The sequence below is a fragment of the Haliotis asinina genome, chromosome 9 (genome assembly GCF_037392515.1).
Source record: "Haliotis asinina isolate JCU_RB_2024 chromosome 9, JCU_Hal_asi_v2, whole genome shotgun sequence".
Lineage (NCBI taxonomy): Eukaryota > Metazoa > Mollusca > Gastropoda > Lepetellida > Haliotidae > Haliotis > Haliotis asinina.
Window position 1 is genome coordinate 7,901,937 of NC_090288.1, and position 21,944 is coordinate 7,923,880.

Genomic DNA, 21,944 nt, shown 5'->3' on the forward strand with positions numbered 1-21,944 from the left:
TACTATATTTCCGTGATTATTAATAAAACGTTAGATTTCAGATCCTGTTGGGTACAGAGGTTTCATGACCACGTGTCTTACTTATGTCTCGTGCACTTATCACTATTTCGAGTTATTCAATCATTCATCATTTGAAGTCAAACGGACTGTACTCACACAAATCACTCCATATGCATACAGACATATTCAGAACGTCATATTTGGTATTCATGGTGTATGAACACGAGCAAAACTGACGTATTTCTACTTTTGAGTGTCCATATTGCAGAGCATACCATTGGACGTTTTCTGACACATTTTTACAGTAAGTGCATTTCATTTACTCTAAACGCAGGGCTCCTTTGTCTTTGTGAAATACCTCACACGCCCTGTCCCCACCAGTCTCTGAGACGGTGAAAGCGTTTGGACGTCTAGCCGATGACTGAGAGAGTGATTTAATGCTTAACGTCATACCGACAATGTTTCAACCATATCGTGACGAGAACGATTTTACATTGCTGAATGCGGCGTAAAACCACACTCATTCGCTATTGTTTTGTGTATTGTGCTGCAAACCATTTAATGTACGAGTTGCTGATGTCTTCGACTATGACTCCCATGATAGTTTGTGACAGTATCAGGAATATACATTTGACTGCACATCTGACAATGGGCATTTTCCATTTCTCATGTCAGGGAATAACAATCTCACTAATCTACTCGATCCAATGAATAGATTAACTGACCCAGTGATTGGTTTAGTTTAGCAGTAAACATAAACAAAATAATCCGTGTTTCTATACTGTTTATTCTGTCGATTTCAAGCCGCCACATCAACATCAAGCTGAAAATATTAAATCCTCTTCGCATTTTGATAATTTTCTTCTTCAAGAAGCAGACTTCAAGTAATGAGTTTTTGTCCCACTGGTACCTTTTCAGTGTAGATATTACCCTCGTACTGGCGTAGCGACGGATCGTACCTGCCGGCTCACTCAACGAATGTTGAATACGTGTTCCCTCCCGGTACAGCTATCAGTAAAAGCCACCCAAATATTTTACTAATTTTTGCTCATTATTCATACAGGGGTGACAATGGCCGTTCACACTTTCTCATCTATGTATCTATCTCCACTCTGACTGAGTACTGTGAGATTCACGAATTTACATATGTATGTCTTCCGCGTTCAGTGACTGTTCGGCTTCAGCTTCTAAGACTTCAGCCCAGTCTCAAAACGAGGCATAGGTGGTACGTGCGGTCTCACCTGGGGCAAGAGAGCTTGTTCAAAACTGCCTCTGTTCACCCAGCAGAAAATGGGTACCCGATGGGATAGGTCAGAGGACTACTAATCTCTTACAGGCCGCTTGTGTTATCAGGGCTAATAATAATCCTGCGCTAGGACCATAGTGTCGCTGAGGATGTAGCGCAATATACATGGACTAATTGTTATTGTTGATATAATGTAGTATTATGTAGTATTATATTGTAGCAGTATTCAGTATTTGTATATGTGAGCATATATACTCCTCATTTTATGTGGAAACGCATGGCAAATTCGCAACGGTTCCGTCAGGACGGCAAAAAGGACCTTTTGTCTATGGTGTTTCAGAGGAAGGGTGGTTACAGTTTTGTGATAAACTACCATTATTGACAACCTCAGCAGCAGCAGCATCAGAAGCAGCAACATCGGTGACATGGCTGTCGTCCGTTATGTCTGACGGTGAGCACTTTGTGTCACACTCTGGCTTCACGACGCCCTTGATGTCGAGTGCAACGTCTCTATCAATCACGTCTGTCTTTGTGCCAACATTCGCATCAGGAGCAGCAACATCGGTCACATGGCTGTCGTCTGTTATGTCGGACATAAAACACTTCGTGTCACGCTCTGACGTCACTACTTTCTTGATGTAGAGTGTTACTTCCTCTTCCATCAGTCCAGTCTTTGTGGCCACATCCGCATCAGAAGCAGCAACATCGCTGACATGGCTGTCGTCCATTATGCCTGACGGTGAGCACTTTGTGCCACACTCTGGCTTCATGACGACCTTGATGTCGAGTGCAACGTCTCTATCAATCACGTCTGTATTTGTGACATCAGCATCAGAACCAGCAACATCGATGACATGGCTGCCGTCTGTTTTGTCTGACGGAGAGCACTTTGTATTAGGGGCTGGCTTCAAAACGCCCTTGATGTCGAGTACAACTTCTACATCAATCAGTCCTTCATCAGCAACATTGGTGACATGGCTGTCGTTAGTTTTGTCTGACGGAGAGTCCTTTGTGTCACACTCTGGCTTCACGACGTTCTTAGAGTCGAGTGCAACGTCTCCACGTATCACGTCTGTCTTTGTGCCAACATCAGCATCAGAATCAGCAACATCGGTAACATGGCTGTCGTTAGTTTTGTCTGACGGGGAGCAGTTTGTGTCACACTCTGGCTTCACGACGCCCTTGATGTCGAGTGCAACGTCTCTATCAATCACGTCTGTCTTTGTGCCAACATTCGCATCAGGAGCAGCAACATCGGTCACATGGCTGTCGTCTGTTATGTCGGACATAAAACACTTCGTGTCACGCTCTGACGTCACTACTTTCTTGATGTAGAGTGTTACTTCCTCTTCCATCAGTCCAGTCTTTGTGGCCACATCCGCATCAGAAGCAGCAACATCGCTGACATGGCTGTCGTCCATTATGCCTGACGGTGAGCACTTTGTGCCACACTCTGGCTTCATGACGACCTTGATGTCGAGTGCAACGTCTCTATCAATCACGTCTGTATTTGTGACATCAGCATCAGAACCAGCAACATCGATGACATGGCTGCCGTCTGTTTTGTCTGACGGAGAGCACTTTGTATTAGGGGCTGGCTTCAAAACGCCCTTGATGTCGAGTACAACTTCTACATCAATCAGTCCTTCATCAGCAACATTGGTGACATGGCTGTCGTTAGTTTTGTCTGACGGAGAGTCCTTTGTGTCACACTCTGGCTTCACGACGTTCTTAGAGTCGAGTGCAACGTCTCCACGTATCACGTCTGTCTTTGTGCCAACATCAGCATCAGAATCAGCAACATCGGTAACATGGCTGTCGTTAGTTTTGTCTGACGGGGAGCAGTTTGTGTCAGGGTCTGGCTTCACAACTCTCCTGAAGTCGAGTGCAAGTTCTCCATCAATCATGCCTGTTTTTGTGCCAACATCCGCATCAGAAGCAGCAACATCGGTCACATGGCTGTCGTCTGTTATGTCGGACATAAAACACTTCGTGTCACGCTCTGACGTCACTACTTTCTTGATGTAGAGTGCAACTTCCTCTTCCATCATTCCAGTCTTTGTGGCCACATCCGCATCAGAAGCAGCAACATCAGTGACATGGCTGCCGTTCATTATGCCTGACGAAGGGCACTTTGTGTCACACTCTCGCTTGACGACTCTCTTGAAGTCGTGTGCAACTTCTCCATCAGTCACTCCTCTCTTTGTAGCCACATCCGTATTAGCACCTTCATCAGAACCGGCAAAATTAATGACATGGGTGCCGTCCGTTACGTCTGACGTAGAGCACTTCCAGTCACGGACTGGCTTCCTGACTCTTTTGAAGCTCAGCACGTCTTCTCCATCGATCACGCCTGTCTTTGTGGCAAAGTCCACCTCACACCTGCAACCGAATAACATGTATCACCTACTCTCTCATCAATGGCATCATAAATGTGCTTCACACTTTGTACCCACTTGGGGCATCGAATCAAAGCCTTGTCGTGACGAGCGAACGCATTAACCACTAGGCCACTCCACTACTCCATTTGTATGAGATCCGAAATGCCCATATTGTTGGCTGTATATGAGTCATTCTAAAAAGATGCAACTGTTTCACGTATCAAGATTAAAACTTCAATATAACCGTCAAAGTTTTCAGTGTGTTAAAAAATTGATATCTCCTGCATTAGCAACCTGTAATCTGGCTTGGAAATCTTTTATTACAAACAAAAGCACCTATTACTATTTACTAAATCATGTGTCTACTGTGCAGTAAATTTCATTTAAGAAGATATTGTTTCTGGAGTAGTTGAGAAGAATAGACCTTTTCCCATTCCTGGTAGATGTGTATCATTTTCTTGCTGAATTTTGTGAAAGTTGGACTCCCTATCATACATTAAGAACTTCTGGTTGAGAGTGATAAACATGTGGTGTTAAGTTCAAGACACATTTTTCAACACACTGTTGAAATTTAAAGGTAAACATTTGGGAATATTTTGTACCGGTGTCTTTTATGTAACATCAATTATCAATTTTAAAAAATCCAAACATATGTGTTTCTCTTTGCATTTTGAACGATTATTATAACACAGGGATGTTGTCTGAAATGGGAAAGGGAATAGCCAATATTTTGTCTGAATTTCCATTTCCATTTTGTCTCTCACATAACAGTCTTTTCAGTAACAGCTATTTTGTTGTTGGAAAGACAATCAGTGTTACTTCAAAGAAACATATCTCGATTAGTCAAATATTCTTTTTATTTTAATGCCAATGTCATTAACGGCTGAACCTGCATTTGCTATGGGCTCACATTAGGACGGAAGTTTATGTTTGAAGTAACAACTGACATTTTCCCGAACAATTTGTATGTTTCACATCTTTCAAAAGTACCCGTTACGTAAAGGACTTATGCTGTTACTGCAAAGACAGTTTAATATAAATGATCTTTGTTTTTTGTTTTTCTTTCCTGATTAATTCGGATGTGCATTAAGATATGATACACAATTACCTTATGCTTAACACAGAAGTCTGTTCTTGAAACTTTGAATGCTTATATCCATTTTAAAGACTGTTATTTGAAAGACAGTGTGTGACTGACCATACTAATTATGACAGTGTAATAATCAGTCTGCAAAAAGCTTTGAACATCTAGTTTCCTAAGTGAAGTTAATTGGTGATAATCTAAAACAAAAGATCAGTGAATCATTCTTTTCTGAAATAGCAAGGTGGGTATGTCAAATACTGAGATTAATTTTCTTGATTTATGTGTTACTTTGACAGCTTGAGGCAGCTGATCAAAACTTTGATACTTTTGCTAGTAGCAAGCCCGTTTAACAGTTTGAGGCAAATGATCAAAACCTGGATTCTTTTGTTAGTTGTAAAGCTGTTTGACAGTTTGAGGATGGAAAGTAAAACTTTGATACTTTTGCTAGTAGCAAGTCCGTTTAACAGTTTGAGGCAAATGATCAAAACCTGGATTCTTTTGTTAGTTGTAAAGCTGTTTGACAGTTTGAGGATGGAAAGTAAAACTTTGATACTTTAGCTAGTAGCAAGCCCGTTTAACAGTTTAAGGCAAATGATCAAAACCTGGATTCTTTTGTTAGTTGTAAACCTGTTTGACAGTTTGAGGATGGTAAGTAAAACTTTGATACTTTTGTTACTTTTAAATTTGTTGGACTGTTTGATAAATTCATGACAATCACTGTCAAACGTCTCGTCAAACCCTTTTTTCTCTGAGATCCTAAAAGAAACAAATTTCAAGATGGTGACTGCTACTTTAATTGTTGTTAATTTAAAGCACAATGTCTATAGTGATTTTAATTCTTCTTTATCGACCATTACTGTGTTCTGAAATGTCTTTGTATGGTAAAACAATACTTTTAGAAACTGATTGATGTGAACCTAGCTTATCATCAATACCACTGATGTATTCTTATCCTAACTCAAATATACAAATGAATTGTCTTCTCTATAACAAACATGTCGTTGTTAGTCACCTAATTTGAAGATATGGATGTAACTTGTAACACTTACTATATTTCTAAATGTAAAACGCAAAGATTTTAGTTACAATTAAATAGTTTTTCAAATTTATTTGACATATTTTCTTTCCAATAACGTAGAGTGTCTTTGGCATAATGATACTGTCCTTCATTAGCAGGACTAGAAAGTAAATGTTTTATGATCTAAAGAGTAAGACATTGTCAGAAATCAGTCAGAAATATCAAAATATTCTCTCCAAATCACCTTAAGTGCAATACTTTTTATGAGAGGCAGTTGAGGGGAAACTATGAGCACTGAAAAGTACTAGCAGATTTCACCATTTCATCTGACACAGTGTAGAACAGGTTTATTTCATAAACACGCAATCATAGAACTGAATTTGTGAGGGTGTGTAACAAAATAACAGCTAATAGTAAGAGTCGATTACATGGGTCTGCCTATATTGTGAATGTGTATTTGTTCCAGCAGTACTACAGCCGTACGATGTTTGTAAACAACCGAACCTGGACCCAACGATCCAGTGATTTTAACGTTCACTAATCTACCTGCACCAATGTACCTCTATACACTATGAACGTTACTGAAATTTGCATTGTGTTTACTTCAGAATTATACCATTTTTCATCAAAAGCCTAAGCCAAGCCCACAACAGATATTTGCAAAACGTATCTTAATGATACTTACATTTTGCCATTGATTACAAAGCTCCTCTTCCTAGCTTGCATATATTCTTTGTATCTATCCTCAAATATTTGACTGTCGGTGACATCACTCCATGTTCCCTCAGGACTCTTCCATGACCATGTCCAAACTGTTGACGAGTTCCTCAGGCTGACTTCTTCTTCCTTCTCCTCCTGTCTCTCTTTCGCTTCCATCTGAATCTGTCCAGTTTGGTTACTAGCTGTAGTGAGCTTCTCTGATACTTTGATTTTTCCTCTTGTACTACATCCGGTGTTAGCAGAATAACTAGCGACTTCATGCCGGTTATTTGGTTTGGGTATTTCTTTGTTGTATCCATCAGTGAACATGCCCTGTGTTCCAGTTGAGCATTGAACCTGTCTGTCCTCGTGTTCGACTGGATGATTCTTTTTGCTTGCTATGGATTTAAGGGTTTTGAAAACAACTTCTTTTTCATGATAATTTGATGGACGTATTCCGTAACGTCGGAGACAATGTAACGGTTGGTTAGCCGTAATATCATGAGAAGAATTACACCTGTATGAGGCCCTGCAAGTTCCATGGAGGAATTTTGAACATACGTGCATGAATCCGCATTGAGCGTTGTTGCAGCCTTTAGGCTTGTTGTAGTAATTGCATATCGCTGGAACAGTTGTGGAATTTCTATATCTCAGTGAACGCAGAACTTCGATTTCAATTTCCGTTTCGAACTTGTGCAACAACGATTTCCTCAAAACCTCTTTATTGTGTTCTGTGTCCATGTCATGACCAAAGATACATGTCTTCCCCGGTTCTTGCATGGTACATTTGCTCAAAACGAAATATTTGCAGATGTGAAGGCTCCTGCAATCGTGTGTGCATGATCCCGCTTTCCTTGAATGTTGCTGACACAGGAGCAGATTTGGATGACCAGTCACCAGAAACTTATCCACAGCTACTGTTTCTTCCACTTCACCATCTTCAATCACTCTCTCATCCCTGTCAGTGTCTCCTTCTATTTCAAAAACGTTGTTATAAGTTTTCAAGAAATCAAATAGAGTTTGCGTGTTGGAAAAATTGATAATCCTTTTCTGGTGAAGAGTTTTTCTCAAGTTTGCTAAATGAACCTTGCCAAGATAATCTACACATACTGTTCGAAGAATCAAACTGGCCAGGTCTTCTTTCTCTGCTGTACTTGATGACTTTATTCTCTCTTCTGAATCAATTGGCTCAACCGAGGACGTGGTTACACAGTTGAATCCCTGAGTTACAGACGGATTCCAGTCGTGGACGCTTTCGTTGTCTTCGATATATTGTTGCATATTTACTCCGATTTCAGCTGGTGACAGGTTCCTTCTGACAGGTTCCCTTTGATTAAAATAGCCTCGATTAAATGAATTATCCTCCCCTTTGTCATCGTTCCATTTGTGTTTCTTTCGTCTGATCCTATCCGGTGACCTGCTTCTGTCATTCCGGAAGAAGCCTGGTCCAGATGATTTATTATCAGGGTGGGGCCTTTTCCCACATCTGCTCATCCTTCCTAAATGCATCCATCCTTTTCCTGCGAACCATATCGTTTGCTAGTCTCACTGAATCTTACACATACATTATTTCCTTTACTCATGTCCTTTCTGCTGGTCCGACCTATGTCCTCTACTGTACGCTGGTCCCATGGGTGTCCACCAAGATTCCAACTTGTCTCTCGTATTGGACTCCCATCTTTTATGTCCTCGTGCACTACCTCCACTCTTCGGACAATATCTTGTGCATGTCCGACGTCACTCTCACCGACATCGTGGTTTTGAAGCCCGAGCCTCAAATCTGTACCAATAGCACATATGCTCTAACGACTGTGCATTTAAGATCGACAAAGTGAAGTTTCACAATGGGATAAATGTGTATGTTGTTAGGTTTCACATCATAGAAAATAATTTCAAAGATCAATTTCATTTCGTGTGATATCACTAATGTCAATGGTGCAATTTTCAGTGATTTTGCCCATCACACGAAATGAAATCTGTTTCTAAAGATAGCCAGGGTTGGTATTTTTTTGCACAAACATTTCAAATTATTACTTCATGCTTTACAGATGTTTGCCTACACTGATTTTCATATTTTTGTACTTTTATCGCAGATATTGATGTTAATCCGAGCCAAATCTGTGGTATGATTTACAAAAGAGAGAAAATGCGTAATGCTTCAAAATTCACAGATTAGTTACTTTCCATAAAACACATTAGGCGTAACTAATCGCTGTTGTTACAACATGGAAATTAACATGTAACATAATCCTCACCGTCATGAGCCAGTCCTCGCTCTTGTCCTCGATCACGACCTTGTCCTCGTCCTTCCTCATCTTCCTGACACTGTCGTAGGCGCTGCTTGTTACGCCTCGACATAACTGATGTGGTAGTGATTCCCGGATTATCTGGTCCAGACTCGATTATTCATAAACCGTTGTTATATAGGTAGAACACCGCGATAAACAACAACAATCCACAGCCAACTGATATGGTAGTGAATACGATCCTAGGGTATCTGTCGTCACAGTTATGTGTAAACACACCCGACGTCACACTGTCACAAGACTGTGTTACGGACTGTTCGACAATCGACTCTCACGGTAGATATCACGTCACACTGATCACTCTACCTGAAACATAATCTTCCACAAGGATCAATGAAGGACGACAAGGTCTGATGAGCAGCCCGTGCATTACAAACATACAATTCAGCTTGCTACGCTGAATTGTATTGTTCGATATGGGCACAAATCTCAAAACAAGATCCCATGTAGTATCATCCCAGGAAGAGGCTTTCCAAGAAGAATCCTCGGTTGTATTTCCTAGAAGTCTACCTTTGAGATTCCACGAACGTTTGGCGACATGTTATCATGTAGTTATCGCCCTTACTGACTGGTTTGACGGGTTATGCGCTCTTTTTTGATTATCTTGTTTAACACCACACTCGGCAGTATTCCAGCTATATGGCAGTCTGAGTCAGATATACCAGTGATCAGTATCATGAGCACTGATATACTCAATTTGGATACGATAAACTGTATCAACCCAATCAGGTGCCTGACCACTTGGTGACTTTAGTCTCCTCTTACGACCACGGTTGGTTAAGGCCTTTGCATGTTTTAAAACGGGCACTGCAATATTCCAGCTATATGGCGGCGGTCTGCAAATAATTGACACTGGACCAGACAATCCAGAGATCAACACCACGAGCCTGACAACTCGATCCCGTTACTCGCCTTTAACGACAATCATGGGTTGCTGAGGACCAATTCTAACCCGGATCCTCGCGGATTTGAGTAATCAAGACTTCAATAAATAATCAAGAATTGCTAAGTTTTAGCTTGGAACCCAAGGAAGAGCATTTCGACCTATCTGTTTGCCACACAAATCGTAGTTAAAAGAGCGAGAACTTTATGGTGTGTTGAAAGACATCCTAATTTACTGAGACAACTTTGTCAATTGAAATTCATCTTTGAATCAATATTGCTCGTATAGGTGTGTGCACATACCTACGCACTCACAGAGAGAAAAGGAGCGAGGGAGGGTATCTCTGTGTGTGTGTGTGTGTGTGTGCGGGGGGGGGGGGGGGGGTTATGGGGGAAGGGGGAGGTATATGAAGAAACAGACAGAGAGAGCGACCCATGCACGCTACATGCTGGAGTGTACATTCTACCCTGAATGAGATATCAACGGACCTACTTTCGGTCTGAACAATGGGTAGCCGTTTGTCGTGATCAAATAAGCATGACGTTATTTGCATACGTTTCGAACAAGTTATCACAACAACAGTTCCTGGATCTGACAGAATGTATAGGGACTTCATACCTCGTTATCACATTAAGAGGCTTTGCTCTCGAAAGTACGCAAATCTATAGATTGAGGAAAACATTCTGGTCCTGATGAACCGGAATGACTCATACATTGAGTAGAGTGAGCGACTGAGCATGGTTTTACGCTGTTTTTGTAACAATATTCGATCAATGTGGGGACTTCAGTGTGTGAAGAATTCGGCTCCACAAACTGTACCAACATGGGGAATCGAACCCGAGTCTTCAGCGTGACGAGTGGACGCTTTAATCGGTACCCCATCACCCCCTCAGTCGTAGGTGAAAGCATAAGTGTAAGATACCGATTACCTAGAGCCACAGATATTCATATTGTTACGAGAGTGTATTTTCTGTAAATTATATTATTAATTAAGTAATAATTACCATTGGGTCACAACGTTTAGTGTTTTGAATGATAATTATCATGGTTCACATTCCGTAGCATAATTGTTCAGTGGTAATAGTGTGTCATTACTTGACACAAGGAACTTTATCATAACAGTTAAACGCACAACACGAACAAGCCATTTTATCGTATACTGAATAGGTGCACAGTGGAAGCTGTCTAAACCGACTCTCATCGTGACTGAAGAAATAATCCAGTTTAGATTGCAGAGCCGAAGATAATTGTTGAAGCCACAGACGGTACTGAGATTTAATGCTAATGTTAACACCTTGTCGGATTGAACAGATGCCGGTTTTGACAGCTTCCACTGTATATAGAGAGCCTAATAGTCAAAATGCCTGCTCGTCACAGGTTCGAATCGCCGGGTTAAGCTGATTTCTCATGTCCACTGCCTGCAATTGCTGGAATATTGCTAAATGTGGCGTAAAACCATACTCACTCACTCTATTGGTATGGCTGTCGTGTACATAATATATATTATGAACGTCTATTAGATGTTTTTTTTCATATATCATTAGTTTGCCCAACAGTCGTCAACAACTGAATGAATGGTGATAAACCCAGTTGGGGTCAATGCAAGTAGCATCTTCCAAGAGATACCTGGTTTTTGTGTTGTATTAGGCTCTATTGTTCTCTACTCCGGTATAGTGACATGGTTCTATGACAACAAGCTAGTTTTCAATCAAACTCGGTGATACTGTTGTAGATTTACTGTCTTCTGACAACTGGTTGTTATGTTCGAAATCGATTATTCGTTAACGTTTAAATTGTTCGTGTGGCGATGTGGCTAAAACATTGCTGACGTGCCTGTAAATATTAACTCATTTTCATTTCCATTTTCATTCCACACATCGAGACTAATGTAGTTGTATTATACAGAATGTTTGCTTTACTTTGTCATGAAGTAAGTTCACCTCTAAAGTAGTGCCGTTAAATTGGGCACAAGCCATAATAACTGAATACTTCGTTTGCATAAGTGGGATATTTGATATGATAGAAAACCTTTAAAAAAACAATCAAAAAACAAAACAAAACAAAAAGCAGAGAGCACACGCAAAAGTTCACGTCGTCCCTCAGAACCCTGGCACGCACCAATCTGCACCTATCTACCTGCCTATCTGCCTGCCTCTATCATGCTCACGTAAACAGTAGTTGTCTATTCCAAAACAAGCCTGACGTTCTGTGTATACATTTCTTGAGAGCTCTACAATAACTGCTCAAGTTGTCTATTCTTGGAAGCATATATTTGAGACATGGCATGGTGTTTCATATAAGAAGTGTAGACTACAAACTACACTGCTGGGTAGGGTGGGATACCAACTCAAAGGTCTTGTTGACCTGTTCTTGATCAGACACTGTCGTAATGACTAGTTCACTGAGTCATGTAGGTGTGGGATTTGTTTGTTTGTTGGCTGTTTATTATGACAGACAGGTAGGAACCTGTCTGAACCTGGTGAAGCGGGAACACTGGTAGATCACGTGTTGATCCGCGAGTCGGGTTTCTTAGTCATTGACGATTCTGGGGAAATCTGGAAGAAGATCCGCCTATCGCAGTTGACTTCTATCAGTCACTTGAATGTTCACCCTGTCACTTGCTGAACAGCCGAGACGACACAATAAAACACACGATGTAATAGACACAACATTCATGTTGCACATTACTTTCATGCTGGTGTGTTTGGCAGCTATGCTCGCACGTGGTTGATTCACCTACTCTTACGGTACTTAGTAGCCATATTTTATTCTACTCGAACAAATCAACCATGCATGCAGATATGAGATGTTCATATCTGGTATTCATGGTGTATGAATATCAGCAAAACTCATATTTATTTCTTTGTTTTCTATGTTTCTATATATATGCGTATGCATGTTATGTAACGGAGAGCTAATTTATCTCGGTAAAGAAATCTCACAACCCTGTGAGGGCGACGGTGTTTTATCGAGACAGCACTAGCGCTTTTACAGCCCCTCTGTTGTATGAGGCGCGGTAGGGTAGCCAAGTAGTGAAAGCATTCCCTCATCACGGTGAACACCCGGGTTCGATTCACCACACGGGTACAAGACTGATGTGAAGCCCAGTTCTAGATGCCATGCCGTGGCAATTCTTGAATATTGCTTAAAACCATTCTTACTTACTTACTCACTCACTTACTATTGCTGTCTAGTGATGTTGTGTACATGGTTGTGCAGTAGCAAGAAAATATACGTATTGATGTCTTTACACTATACCTTTCAAAAATGATAGTTTGTGACAGTATCAGTCATATACATTTGACTGCACAGCTGTAAATCCAAATTTTATATTTTCATGTCAGCGGACAACAATCTCATTGATTTACTCGATCCAATGAATAGATTAAGTGGCACACTGAATGGTTTATTTTAGCAGTAAACAAAAACAAAATACTAAATGTGTTTCTGTACTGTTTATTCTGTCGTATTTCAAGCCGGCACATCAACTTCAGGTTAGATCGGAAAATATTTTGTTTAGGTACTTTGGTAACTTCGTTCTCAAGAAGCAGGTGTCCCACTGTTCATCTTTTCTGTGTTCATTTTACATTCTTACTGGCAAAATGACGAATCATATCTGCTGCCTCATAGAACCAGTGTCCATCCTTGTTCAGTTAACAGTAAAATCCACACATTTATTTCATTGCTGGTCCAGGGATGACGATGGACCTTTAATTCACACTTTCTTGTCTTTAGATTTATCTTCACACTGACTGATTGCTGTGAGTTTACAAACAAAGTGTTATTAAACAACACCTTGAGCTACTGGTATTAGTGGTAGTATTTCGTGGTAATATTTAGTATATATAATCATCATATCATGTGGACGGATCAGTGAGGAGGTGTGGCGAAGGAATCAACCATTCCTGTCTTTGTGGCATCATACTCAACAGAGTCAGCATCAGAACCAGCAACATCGGTGACATGGATGTCGTTCGTTATGTCTGACATAGGGCAGGTTGTGTCACACTCTGGCGTCAGGACTCTCTTGATATCGAGTGCAGCATCCTCATCGCTCACTCCAGTCTTTGTAGCAGCATCCACATCAGAACCAGCAACATCGGTGATATAGCTGTCGTCCGTTATGTCTGACGTAGAGCTCTTTGTATCATCACACTGTGTATTTACGACTCTCTTGACGTCGAGTGCAACGTCCTCATTACTCAGTTCAGTCTTTGTAGCAACATCCACATCAGAACCAGCAACATCGGTGACATGCCTGTTGTCCGTTATGTCTGATGTAGAAGACTCTGTGTCACACTCTAGTTTCGCAACTGTCTTGACGTCAAGAGCAACTACTCCATCCATCATTCTTGTCGTTGTGGCAACATCAACATCAGAAACAACAACATTGGTGACATGCTTGTCGTAAGTTATGTCTGACGTAGAGTACTTTCTGTCACGCTCTGGCTTCCTGACTCTCTTGAAGCTCAGCACGTCTTCTCCATCGATCACGCCTGTCTGTGTGGCAAAGTCCACCTCACACCTGCAACAGAATAACTTGACATCACCAAATGGTTCATCACTGACACTTATGAACGTGATGATCTTTGTTATGGAATGACAGATTCCATGACAGATACAGTTAAATGGTGAGAAAATCTGTGCAATTTTTGTGGCAAGTGAGTGAGTTTGGGTTAATGTTACTTTCACCAATATTCCTGCAATATTACTGTGGGGGACACCATAAATGTGCTTCACACTTTGTACCCATGTAGGGAATCGAACCAAGGGGAATCTCCACTACCACATTTAAATGAGATCTGAAACGTCCATATCATATGTGACTTTAGTTTAGAAGAATGCTTCCAATGGAATCGACAAAAACATTTCCATAAGAAATCTCTGCTAAAATCAGAGTCGATTGTATAAGCCTGTCTACATTTTGAGAGTGTATTTTATTTGTTTTAGCAGTACTGCAGCTGTACGATGTTAGTAAAAACCGAATCAGCGGACTAGACAATCTAGTGATTGTTACATTCACTGGCTTTGAGCATGCATTCGTAAAGTAAATTCACAAAACCTAACCAGTCTGTCCAGTGTGTCTATATACATTATAAAAAAACACTGAAAACTTGCAAACTGCGATTACATCTGAATTATTTAATTCTTATTAAAAACATATAACAGGAAAGCCAAGCTCACACCCAGATATTTACATTCGAGAACTGTGGAACATTTCTTAATAATACTTACATTTTACCATTGATAACAAAAGTCCTCTTCCTAGCTTGCAAATATTCTTTGTATCTATCTTCAAATATTTGACTGTTGGTGACATCACTCCATGTTCCCTCAGGACTCTTCCATGACCATGTCCAAACTCCTGTCGACAAGTTCCTCAGGCTGACTTCTTCTTCCTTCTCCTCCTGTCTCTCTTCCGCTTCCATCTGAATCTGTCCAGTTTGGTTACTAGCTGTAGTAAGCTTCTCTGATACTTTCATTTTTCCACTTGTACTACATCCGGTGTTAGCAGAATAACTAGCGACTTCATGCCGGTTATTTGATTTAGGTATGTCTTTGTTGTAGCCACCAGCGAATCGGCCCTGTGTTCCAGTTGAGCATTGGACCTGTCTGTTGTGTTCAACCTGGTGATTCTGTTTGGTTGCGATAGATTTAAGGGTTTTGACAACGATTTCTGTCTCATAATAATTTGATGGACGTATTCCGTAACGTCGGAGACAATGTAACGGTTGGTTAGCCACAATGTCATGAGAATAATTACACCTGTATGGAGCACTGCAAGATCCATGGAGAAAGTTTACACATGTGTGCATGAATCCGCATTCAGCGTTGTTGCAACCCTTAAGCTTGTTGTAGTAATTGCATATCGCTGGAACAGTTGTGGAATTTCTATATCTCAGTGAACGCAGAACTTCGATTTCAATTTCCGTTTTGAACGTGTGCAACAACGATTTCCTCAAAACCTCTTTATTGTGTTCTGTGTCCATGTCATGACCAAAGATACATGTCTTCCCCTGTTCTTGCATGGTACATTTGCTCAAAACGAAATATTTGCAGATGTGAAGGCTCCTGCAGTCTTGTGTGCATGATCCCGCTTTCCTTGAATGTTGCTGACACAGGAGTAGATTTGGATGACCAGTCACAAGAAACTTATCCTCAGCTACTGTTTCTTCCACTTCACCATCTTCAATCGCTGTGTCATCTCTGTCAGTGTCTCCTTCTATTTCAAAAACGTTGTCATAATGCGTCAAGAAGTCATATAAAGTTTGTGTGTTGGAAAAATTGATAATCTTTTTCTGATGCAGAGTTTTTCTCAAGTTTGCTAAATCAACCTTGCCAGGGTAATCTACACATACTGTTCGAAGAATCAAACTGGCCAGGTTTTCTTTCTCTGCTGTACTTGATGACTTTATTCTCTCTTCTGAATCAACTGGCTCAGCCGACGTTGTGGCTACACAATTGTTTCTCTGAGTTCCAAACTGCATCCTGTCATAGACATTTTTGTTTTCTTTGATGTATTTTCCCATATTCGTTACGATTTGAGCTGGTGATAGGTTTCTTCTGAATGGTTCCCTTTGATTATGATAACCTTGTTTAGTATCTCCTTCTATGTCAACATTCAGTTTGTGTTTCTTTATCCTAGTCCTATCCGGTGACCTGCTCCTGCTATTTCGAAATAAGCTTTGTCCACGAGACTCATTGGCGGGATGGATCCTTTTTCTGCTCGCACTTACTGAATGCATCATGTCGTTTTCCTGTGAACCTGATCTGTTGGTAGTCTCAAGGAACTTTACTTCTGCGTCATTTCCTTTATCCATGTCCAACCTGCTGTTCCTACCTATTTCCTCGGCATACGCGTCCAGTGAGTGTCCGCTAAGAGTCCACCCCGTCACCCTCGTTGGACTCCTATTGGGAATGATTATCTCATCTTGTGTGCTCTTATGCACCACCTCCACTCTTCGGGCAGTGTTCAGTTCATGTCCAACGCCAGTCTCACCAACATCATGCATATGAATCTTAGGCCTCAGATCTGTACCAATGACAGATACACTATAAAGAAGAATATGCATTTAAGATCAACGAAGTAATGTTTCACAATGGAATGAACATTAATGCTGTCAGATATTTTAATACAGCTAATTTAAAACCTTTCTGGTGGAAGCAGCAGTATTGTAAGTCCTCATGGTACCAAGTATGGTGGCTTTACTCTAGAGATCTCTAGCCCACTTTTAGAATGTACGTTTCAATGAATCGCTTATTGTTTAATTTTTCTCAAACTAGTTTATATAATATATGTGGTATTCTAGTAGTTATACTGTCCTTCGATGACAAGTATTCATCAAGTATTCTAGCATTTATTAAGAATTTAAGAATATCTGTCGTCACGATGTTACTGAAATATTGCCGATGTGACGTAAAGTTTTAACTCACTTCATCATTCACAGATATAACTGGTGTCATTTTTATTCATTTTGCGGTTTATAAAAATAAAATCTTGTAATCAGACATTTCAAATGATCAGCCACCTACATGCTTTTGTACTTTTATTGCTGATATTGATGTTAAGCCAAGCCGAGTGCTTTGATTTACGAAAAACTCAAATGCTTCAAATTTCTATGCCAATCGCCAACAACTGAAGGTAGATCACCATGCCAGGGATCATGACTGCTTACAGTGCCTTTCCGACCTGCATGGACCCAAGCTAGATTTACATCCCTTCAGCCGCTGGCGATCGTAGGAAGGTTAAACCAGTACTTTAAACAACGAATACGCCACGATTAAAAATCGGTAGAGCGAAATTGACCTTTAAAGTTCTGGGACATACGTACCCTCTCAGGACGACAATATTTACTTTCTTTACACATTTACCTGTCCAGATTTCATCAAATATGAATAGCAGAGTTTCCAAGCAGGGTTCTGGTAAGTGTTGCAGGGGCTGATAATGAGTGGTATTATGAGCTTGCCCAAGGACAGAATGTAATTCGCTGTAATTTTCCCCACCTTTTGAATTGAAATTAACAGCTTTCTTTTCTTGTTGTTTTGATATTTGTTTCAAAGTGAGGTACATAATTTAAAGATGAAGAATGCTTAGCCAAAGTCTCACCACGTTTGTTAGCCTTATCCGGTCTATTAGTCAATAATTTGTCGTTGTCAATTAGATGGTGTGTGCTGGATTTAGATTTTCTGGATCTTGTTCATTGGCGTACGTGAAGCAATTCTGGCATTATGGTTACATATCTTCACGATTGTGTTACAACTTGGAAATCAACACGTAGCATGCACCCCACCGTCATAGCCCAGTCCTTGTCTCTGTCCTGGGGCTTCTCCTCGTCCCCGTCCTTGTCCTCGGTCTTGTCCTCGTCCCCGTCCTCGTCCTCGATCCTGTCGTGGAGCCTGCTTGTTGTGTCTCCCCATAGTTGATGGTAGTGAACCCAGACTGTGATAATCAAACCAATTCAAAATAAAACATGGTACCTTCTTAGAATATTATCTAGCATGACTTAAAAGTAATCTTAATCGACTATTCGCGACCTGGGGATCATGGAGATGTTTTCATTCTGCAGAGCACTAGATTGTCTGGTTTATATAATATATGTCTGTCCATTATTTACAGACCGCTGATAGGTGTAACATTGCTGAGAATGGTGTTCAGGAACAACCAACAACCAACTGATATGGTAGTGAATAAAATGTTAGTACTCACAAGGATACCTGTCGTCCGACTAACCAATGTATCAAGATGAACACCACAGCTGCAAACACGCCCGACAGACTGACTCTGTGGTACTATCCATTCAATAATTGCCTTTTACTGTATAACTCACGTCAGACTGATCACGCTTTCTGAAACATAACCTTGTAGAACCTTCAGAGAAGGACGACAATGTCAAGTGGGCAACACCTGTGCACCACAAAGCCTCAACTCAGCCTGTTGCACTTAATAGGTTTGGGTTGTTCGATCTCGGCACAAAGTTCAAATCCCGAGTAGTTCCCATGTAACGTCATACCACTTTCAAAGAAAGGCTTTGATATATTTCTATTCATGTAATTCCTCGAAAACGAAATTAAAGTGGCATATGTACCAACGTGCTAATTTGGAGTCTCATTGCTGACTGGTTTGGTGGGTTAGGTGCTGTTTGTTTATTTTTGTGTATAACACCGCTCTCGACAATGTCCCACCTATATGGCAGTCTGGACCAAACTACACAATGCCGTATACACTCTACCCTCAATGAAAATTCAACGGACGTACTTCCGGTCTGAATGACAAGTAGCGGCTTATTGACAATAATCGGGACGTTCTATGCGTACATTTCTTAGAAGTAACCACAACAATAGTTCATTGTACTGACAGAATGTAAAAAGAGTTCACATCTTGTAATCACGTTAAGTGCTTTATTCCTGGAAGTCATATAACACATGACAGTATGTTTAATGGGAGCGGTTAACACCACCAACTACACTCCTAGTAGACTGAGTGAACCACTCGGAGGTCCTGGTGACCTGTTCGTGGTCAGACACTGCCGTAATGACTAATACACAGAGTCAAGTAGGTGACTGTAGGTTTCTTGATTTGTTTGTATAATATGACAGACCCATACAGGCGCGCACGTAGCAAATCCGTTCATGTATGGTCGATAGGTTGCAAAGCTATATATTTACATAGTAGTGAGGGGTTTTTTTTGCAAGAAACACGCGTTTGCTTAAAATGGTAGCACTCTGTCGTATCAGACAGACAACAAGAACACGCCTATACAGAATAGGTAATGCTTTAAAGTTTGTATTTGTTCTAGATAATTATCCATTGAGTTCACTACACGTTGAAGCATGTTCTTTCATTATGGTGTCCGTGGGGTAACTTAATGGGTACAGCATCTGTTCGCCACGGATTCGAGTCCCCATGTGGGTAGAATGTGTTAAGTCTATTTCTGGCGTCCTCCGCCATGATATTGCTGGAATTTTGCTATATTTTTATTTTTAAATAACAACAACAAAGTAAATAAAAAATCAAACTGTGCAAGATGAGGGATGTCAACAGACAGAAGTTAATATGACCAAAACGTCACCGCAGGACTGGACGTGGACCCTCACGTCAGTTGTGATCACTGTTTGCTTTGGAGTACTGCTTGGCCTCACCTGGGCATAGAAAGTTCGGTTCCGATCCCTTTTAATGTAGCCCATTCGTGCTGCAATATTTGTCGTAGGTGGTGAAGCGTTTATAGCCATGGACGGCGTCGTTGTACCCGTAGATCGAGATAATCCAGTACGTGTTCGATTGGGTTTATATACTGCGTGGGTTCTAGCGTTATCCTGTTGGAATGAATATCTGCTTCTGTGGTGACGTTGCAGGATTCCATCTCCGTAAAGAATGGCGGTTAGAATCCCCCGCACTAAGTCAGTTCTTTGGTGATACCAAATTTCCTCCCACATCATCACACTATCCTCTTCAAATTTGTCAACATGCGTTAAATTAGTTGGTATGTAACGTTCATTTAGACGTCACTAGACCGTCAAGACGTTGCAGCATGAAAAGTGACTCGACACTGAACCAATTCTTTGCCAGTACACATCCAGCGTAAGGTCTTCACTGAAATAAATTCTTTGCCATTGTTTCCAATCCATTCTTTGAACGTTCCTGCACCGACGAAGACAAGCAAGGCGGCAAAGCAGTACACCAACGTAAGGTCTTCTTGCACGAACTCCACTCCGTCGTTGGCAATTTCTAATTGTTCGTGCAGAAGCATCTTGTAGTCCTCGGATATTTCTTGCGATTTCAGTTGCTGCCACAGTCCTGTTGCGCAGATGGAACAACCGGAAATGACGACCCTGTGCTCCCTAGCCTACCACTTCGCTGGCGGTCCCGGGTGGATCTAAGATGTTGGTAACGACCCCAAAGTCGTGAAATAGTGCTGTGGTGAAACACAGAAGTGACGTGCAACAGATGTGACTGACTCTCCGACCTCTAGACGGCCAATGGAAATATTTCGATCTTCAACTCCCAGTCTTGGCATTTGGTCTCTAAGCTCAAAAACTACGACTAGATATATATCATTGTGTCCTTACTTTATAAAGTTCATGCATTTGCACGTGCATTACGCATTGGGGTCTATTTCCACGTGTCCACGTGACACGTAAAGGCATTTTGGAAAATGGCGTTTTTAGGGCTAATGTTTTCATCAGGTGATGTGTTTTGAGTACGAGTTTCATCCTGCATTAAATATATTTTGCTGTTATAAGTATTTTTTTCAGTTTGGCTTGGATGAAATTGCATTTATGCTTTTGGTTTTGAGAGTGTATATTGCTGACGTATCTGTAAACATTAACGTAGTCATATCTTCTTAAAGATGCTCTTTTTTTAAAAAAAAAATACCAGACAGCGAACGTCCGTTCCCGATAAACATGCCCCCACTGCAATAAGAGGCTAATGTAATTGTATAATGAAATATATTTGCTTTCTTTTTTCATGAAGTATACGGCTGAAATCATGTCGGCAAATTGTCAAACATTTACTCATTCACAAGCCATAATAACTGAATGCCGTGTTTGTGTAAGTGAGAAATCGGATTTCAGTTTAAAAAAAATATCCGAGATAGTCAGGTAGCACCAGACAAACTTCACGTCGTCCCTGGCAACGTTGAAAGGCCTTGTGACAGACGTACTTTCGGTTTAAGTAACCAGTGACGTTCTGTGTATACAATTTTTGAGAGCTCTACAACAAAAGTTCCCATGATTTATTCCTGGAAGTATATACATGTATAAGACATGGCATGGGGTTTAATGTAAGCGGTCGGAAAGGCTAAGCTTGTTTTGGCTGTTGAACTGTCCAAGTGCCTTGGGTCAAGCTATGACAGGGTTAGCCTTCATACCCGAGTTCAGTCCACAATGAGCTTATTGCGCCAAAGTCACCACCTCACTCATGGACATTCGGCTTACAACTGTTCTTCATCAACCTATGCTTGTAGCACAAATCGACGAACATGTCTGTGTGTCAGACTCGCTGACCTAGTTGATGGACATCGATGTTGCCTTGTTGCGTAGATCAAAGCTTATCATTCACTGGATAGTCTGGTCCAGACTCAATGATTAACATACCGTCAGAAAATGAGTGGCTGTGGTTCTATGCTGCTTCTAGCAATATTCCCGCGAAACCACAGCGGGGGACACCAGGGATGGGCTTCATACACTGTACCTATGTGGGGAATCGAACCCGGGACGTGCGAACGCTTTAACGACAAGACCACCCCACCTCCCCGTTTAACAACAAACACACACAAGTTTTTTTGTCACAGGAATCATGAATGACGCACGCCAAGCGTTGATATT

General features: G+C 41.0%; 1 protein-coding gene and 1 long non-coding RNA gene across 4 annotated transcripts; one reads left to right on the plus strand and one right to left on the minus strand.

Annotated features, from left to right (window-relative positions):
• Positions 1-771: 771 nt before the first annotated feature.
• Positions 772-18,533, minus strand: LOC137295947 (uncharacterized). 3 transcript variants are annotated; one of them, XM_067827544.1, is made up of 5 exons: positions 18,325-18,533; positions 17,909-18,057; positions 15,227-16,650; positions 6,415-6,785; positions 772-3,628 (listed from the first exon to the last, which is right to left on the minus strand). In XM_067827544.1, exons 2-5 carry the CDS (start codon positions 18,033-18,035, stop codon positions 1,573-1,575), a joined length of 3,978 nt encoding a protein of 1,325 aa, XP_067683645.1. In that variant the 5' UTR covers positions 18,036-18,057; positions 18,325-18,533; the 3' UTR covers positions 772-1,572. The 3 variants fall into 3 exon arrangements, with proteins under 3 accessions (XP_067683645.1, XP_067683644.1, XP_067683646.1); XM_067827543.1 differs by lacking the exon at positions 6,415-6,785 and having other exon boundaries at positions 14,853-16,650; XM_067827545.1 differs by lacking the exons at positions 15,227-16,650; positions 17,909-18,057; positions 18,325-18,533 and adding an exon at positions 8,684-9,214 and having other exon boundaries at positions 6,415-8,208.
• A 537-nt stretch (positions 18,534-19,070) lies between these two features.
• On the plus strand, positions 19,071-20,854 carry LOC137295950 (uncharacterized). Its single transcript, XR_010957612.1, has 2 exons — positions 19,071-19,170; positions 20,399-20,854. It is a non-coding gene; the product is annotated as an uncharacterized lncRNA (long non-coding RNA).
• The last annotated feature ends 1,090 nt before the right edge of the window (positions 20,855-21,944 follow it).

Bases quoted from the DNA above. Each gene is read 5' to 3' on its own strand.
- LOC137295947 (XM_067827543.1), bottom strand. From the start codon at position 18,035: ATGGGGAGACACAACAAGCAGGCTCCACGACAGGATCGAGGACGAGGA. The intron at 16,651-17,908 runs GTGGGGTGCATG...TCATTGGTACAG, and splicing joins ACAAGGACTGGGCTATGACG to ATCTGAGGCCTAAGATTCAT. The intron at 3,629-14,852 runs GTAAGTATTATT...ATTCGGTTGCAG, and splicing joins TTTGTTATCAATGGTAAAAT to GTGTGAGGTGGACTTTGCCA.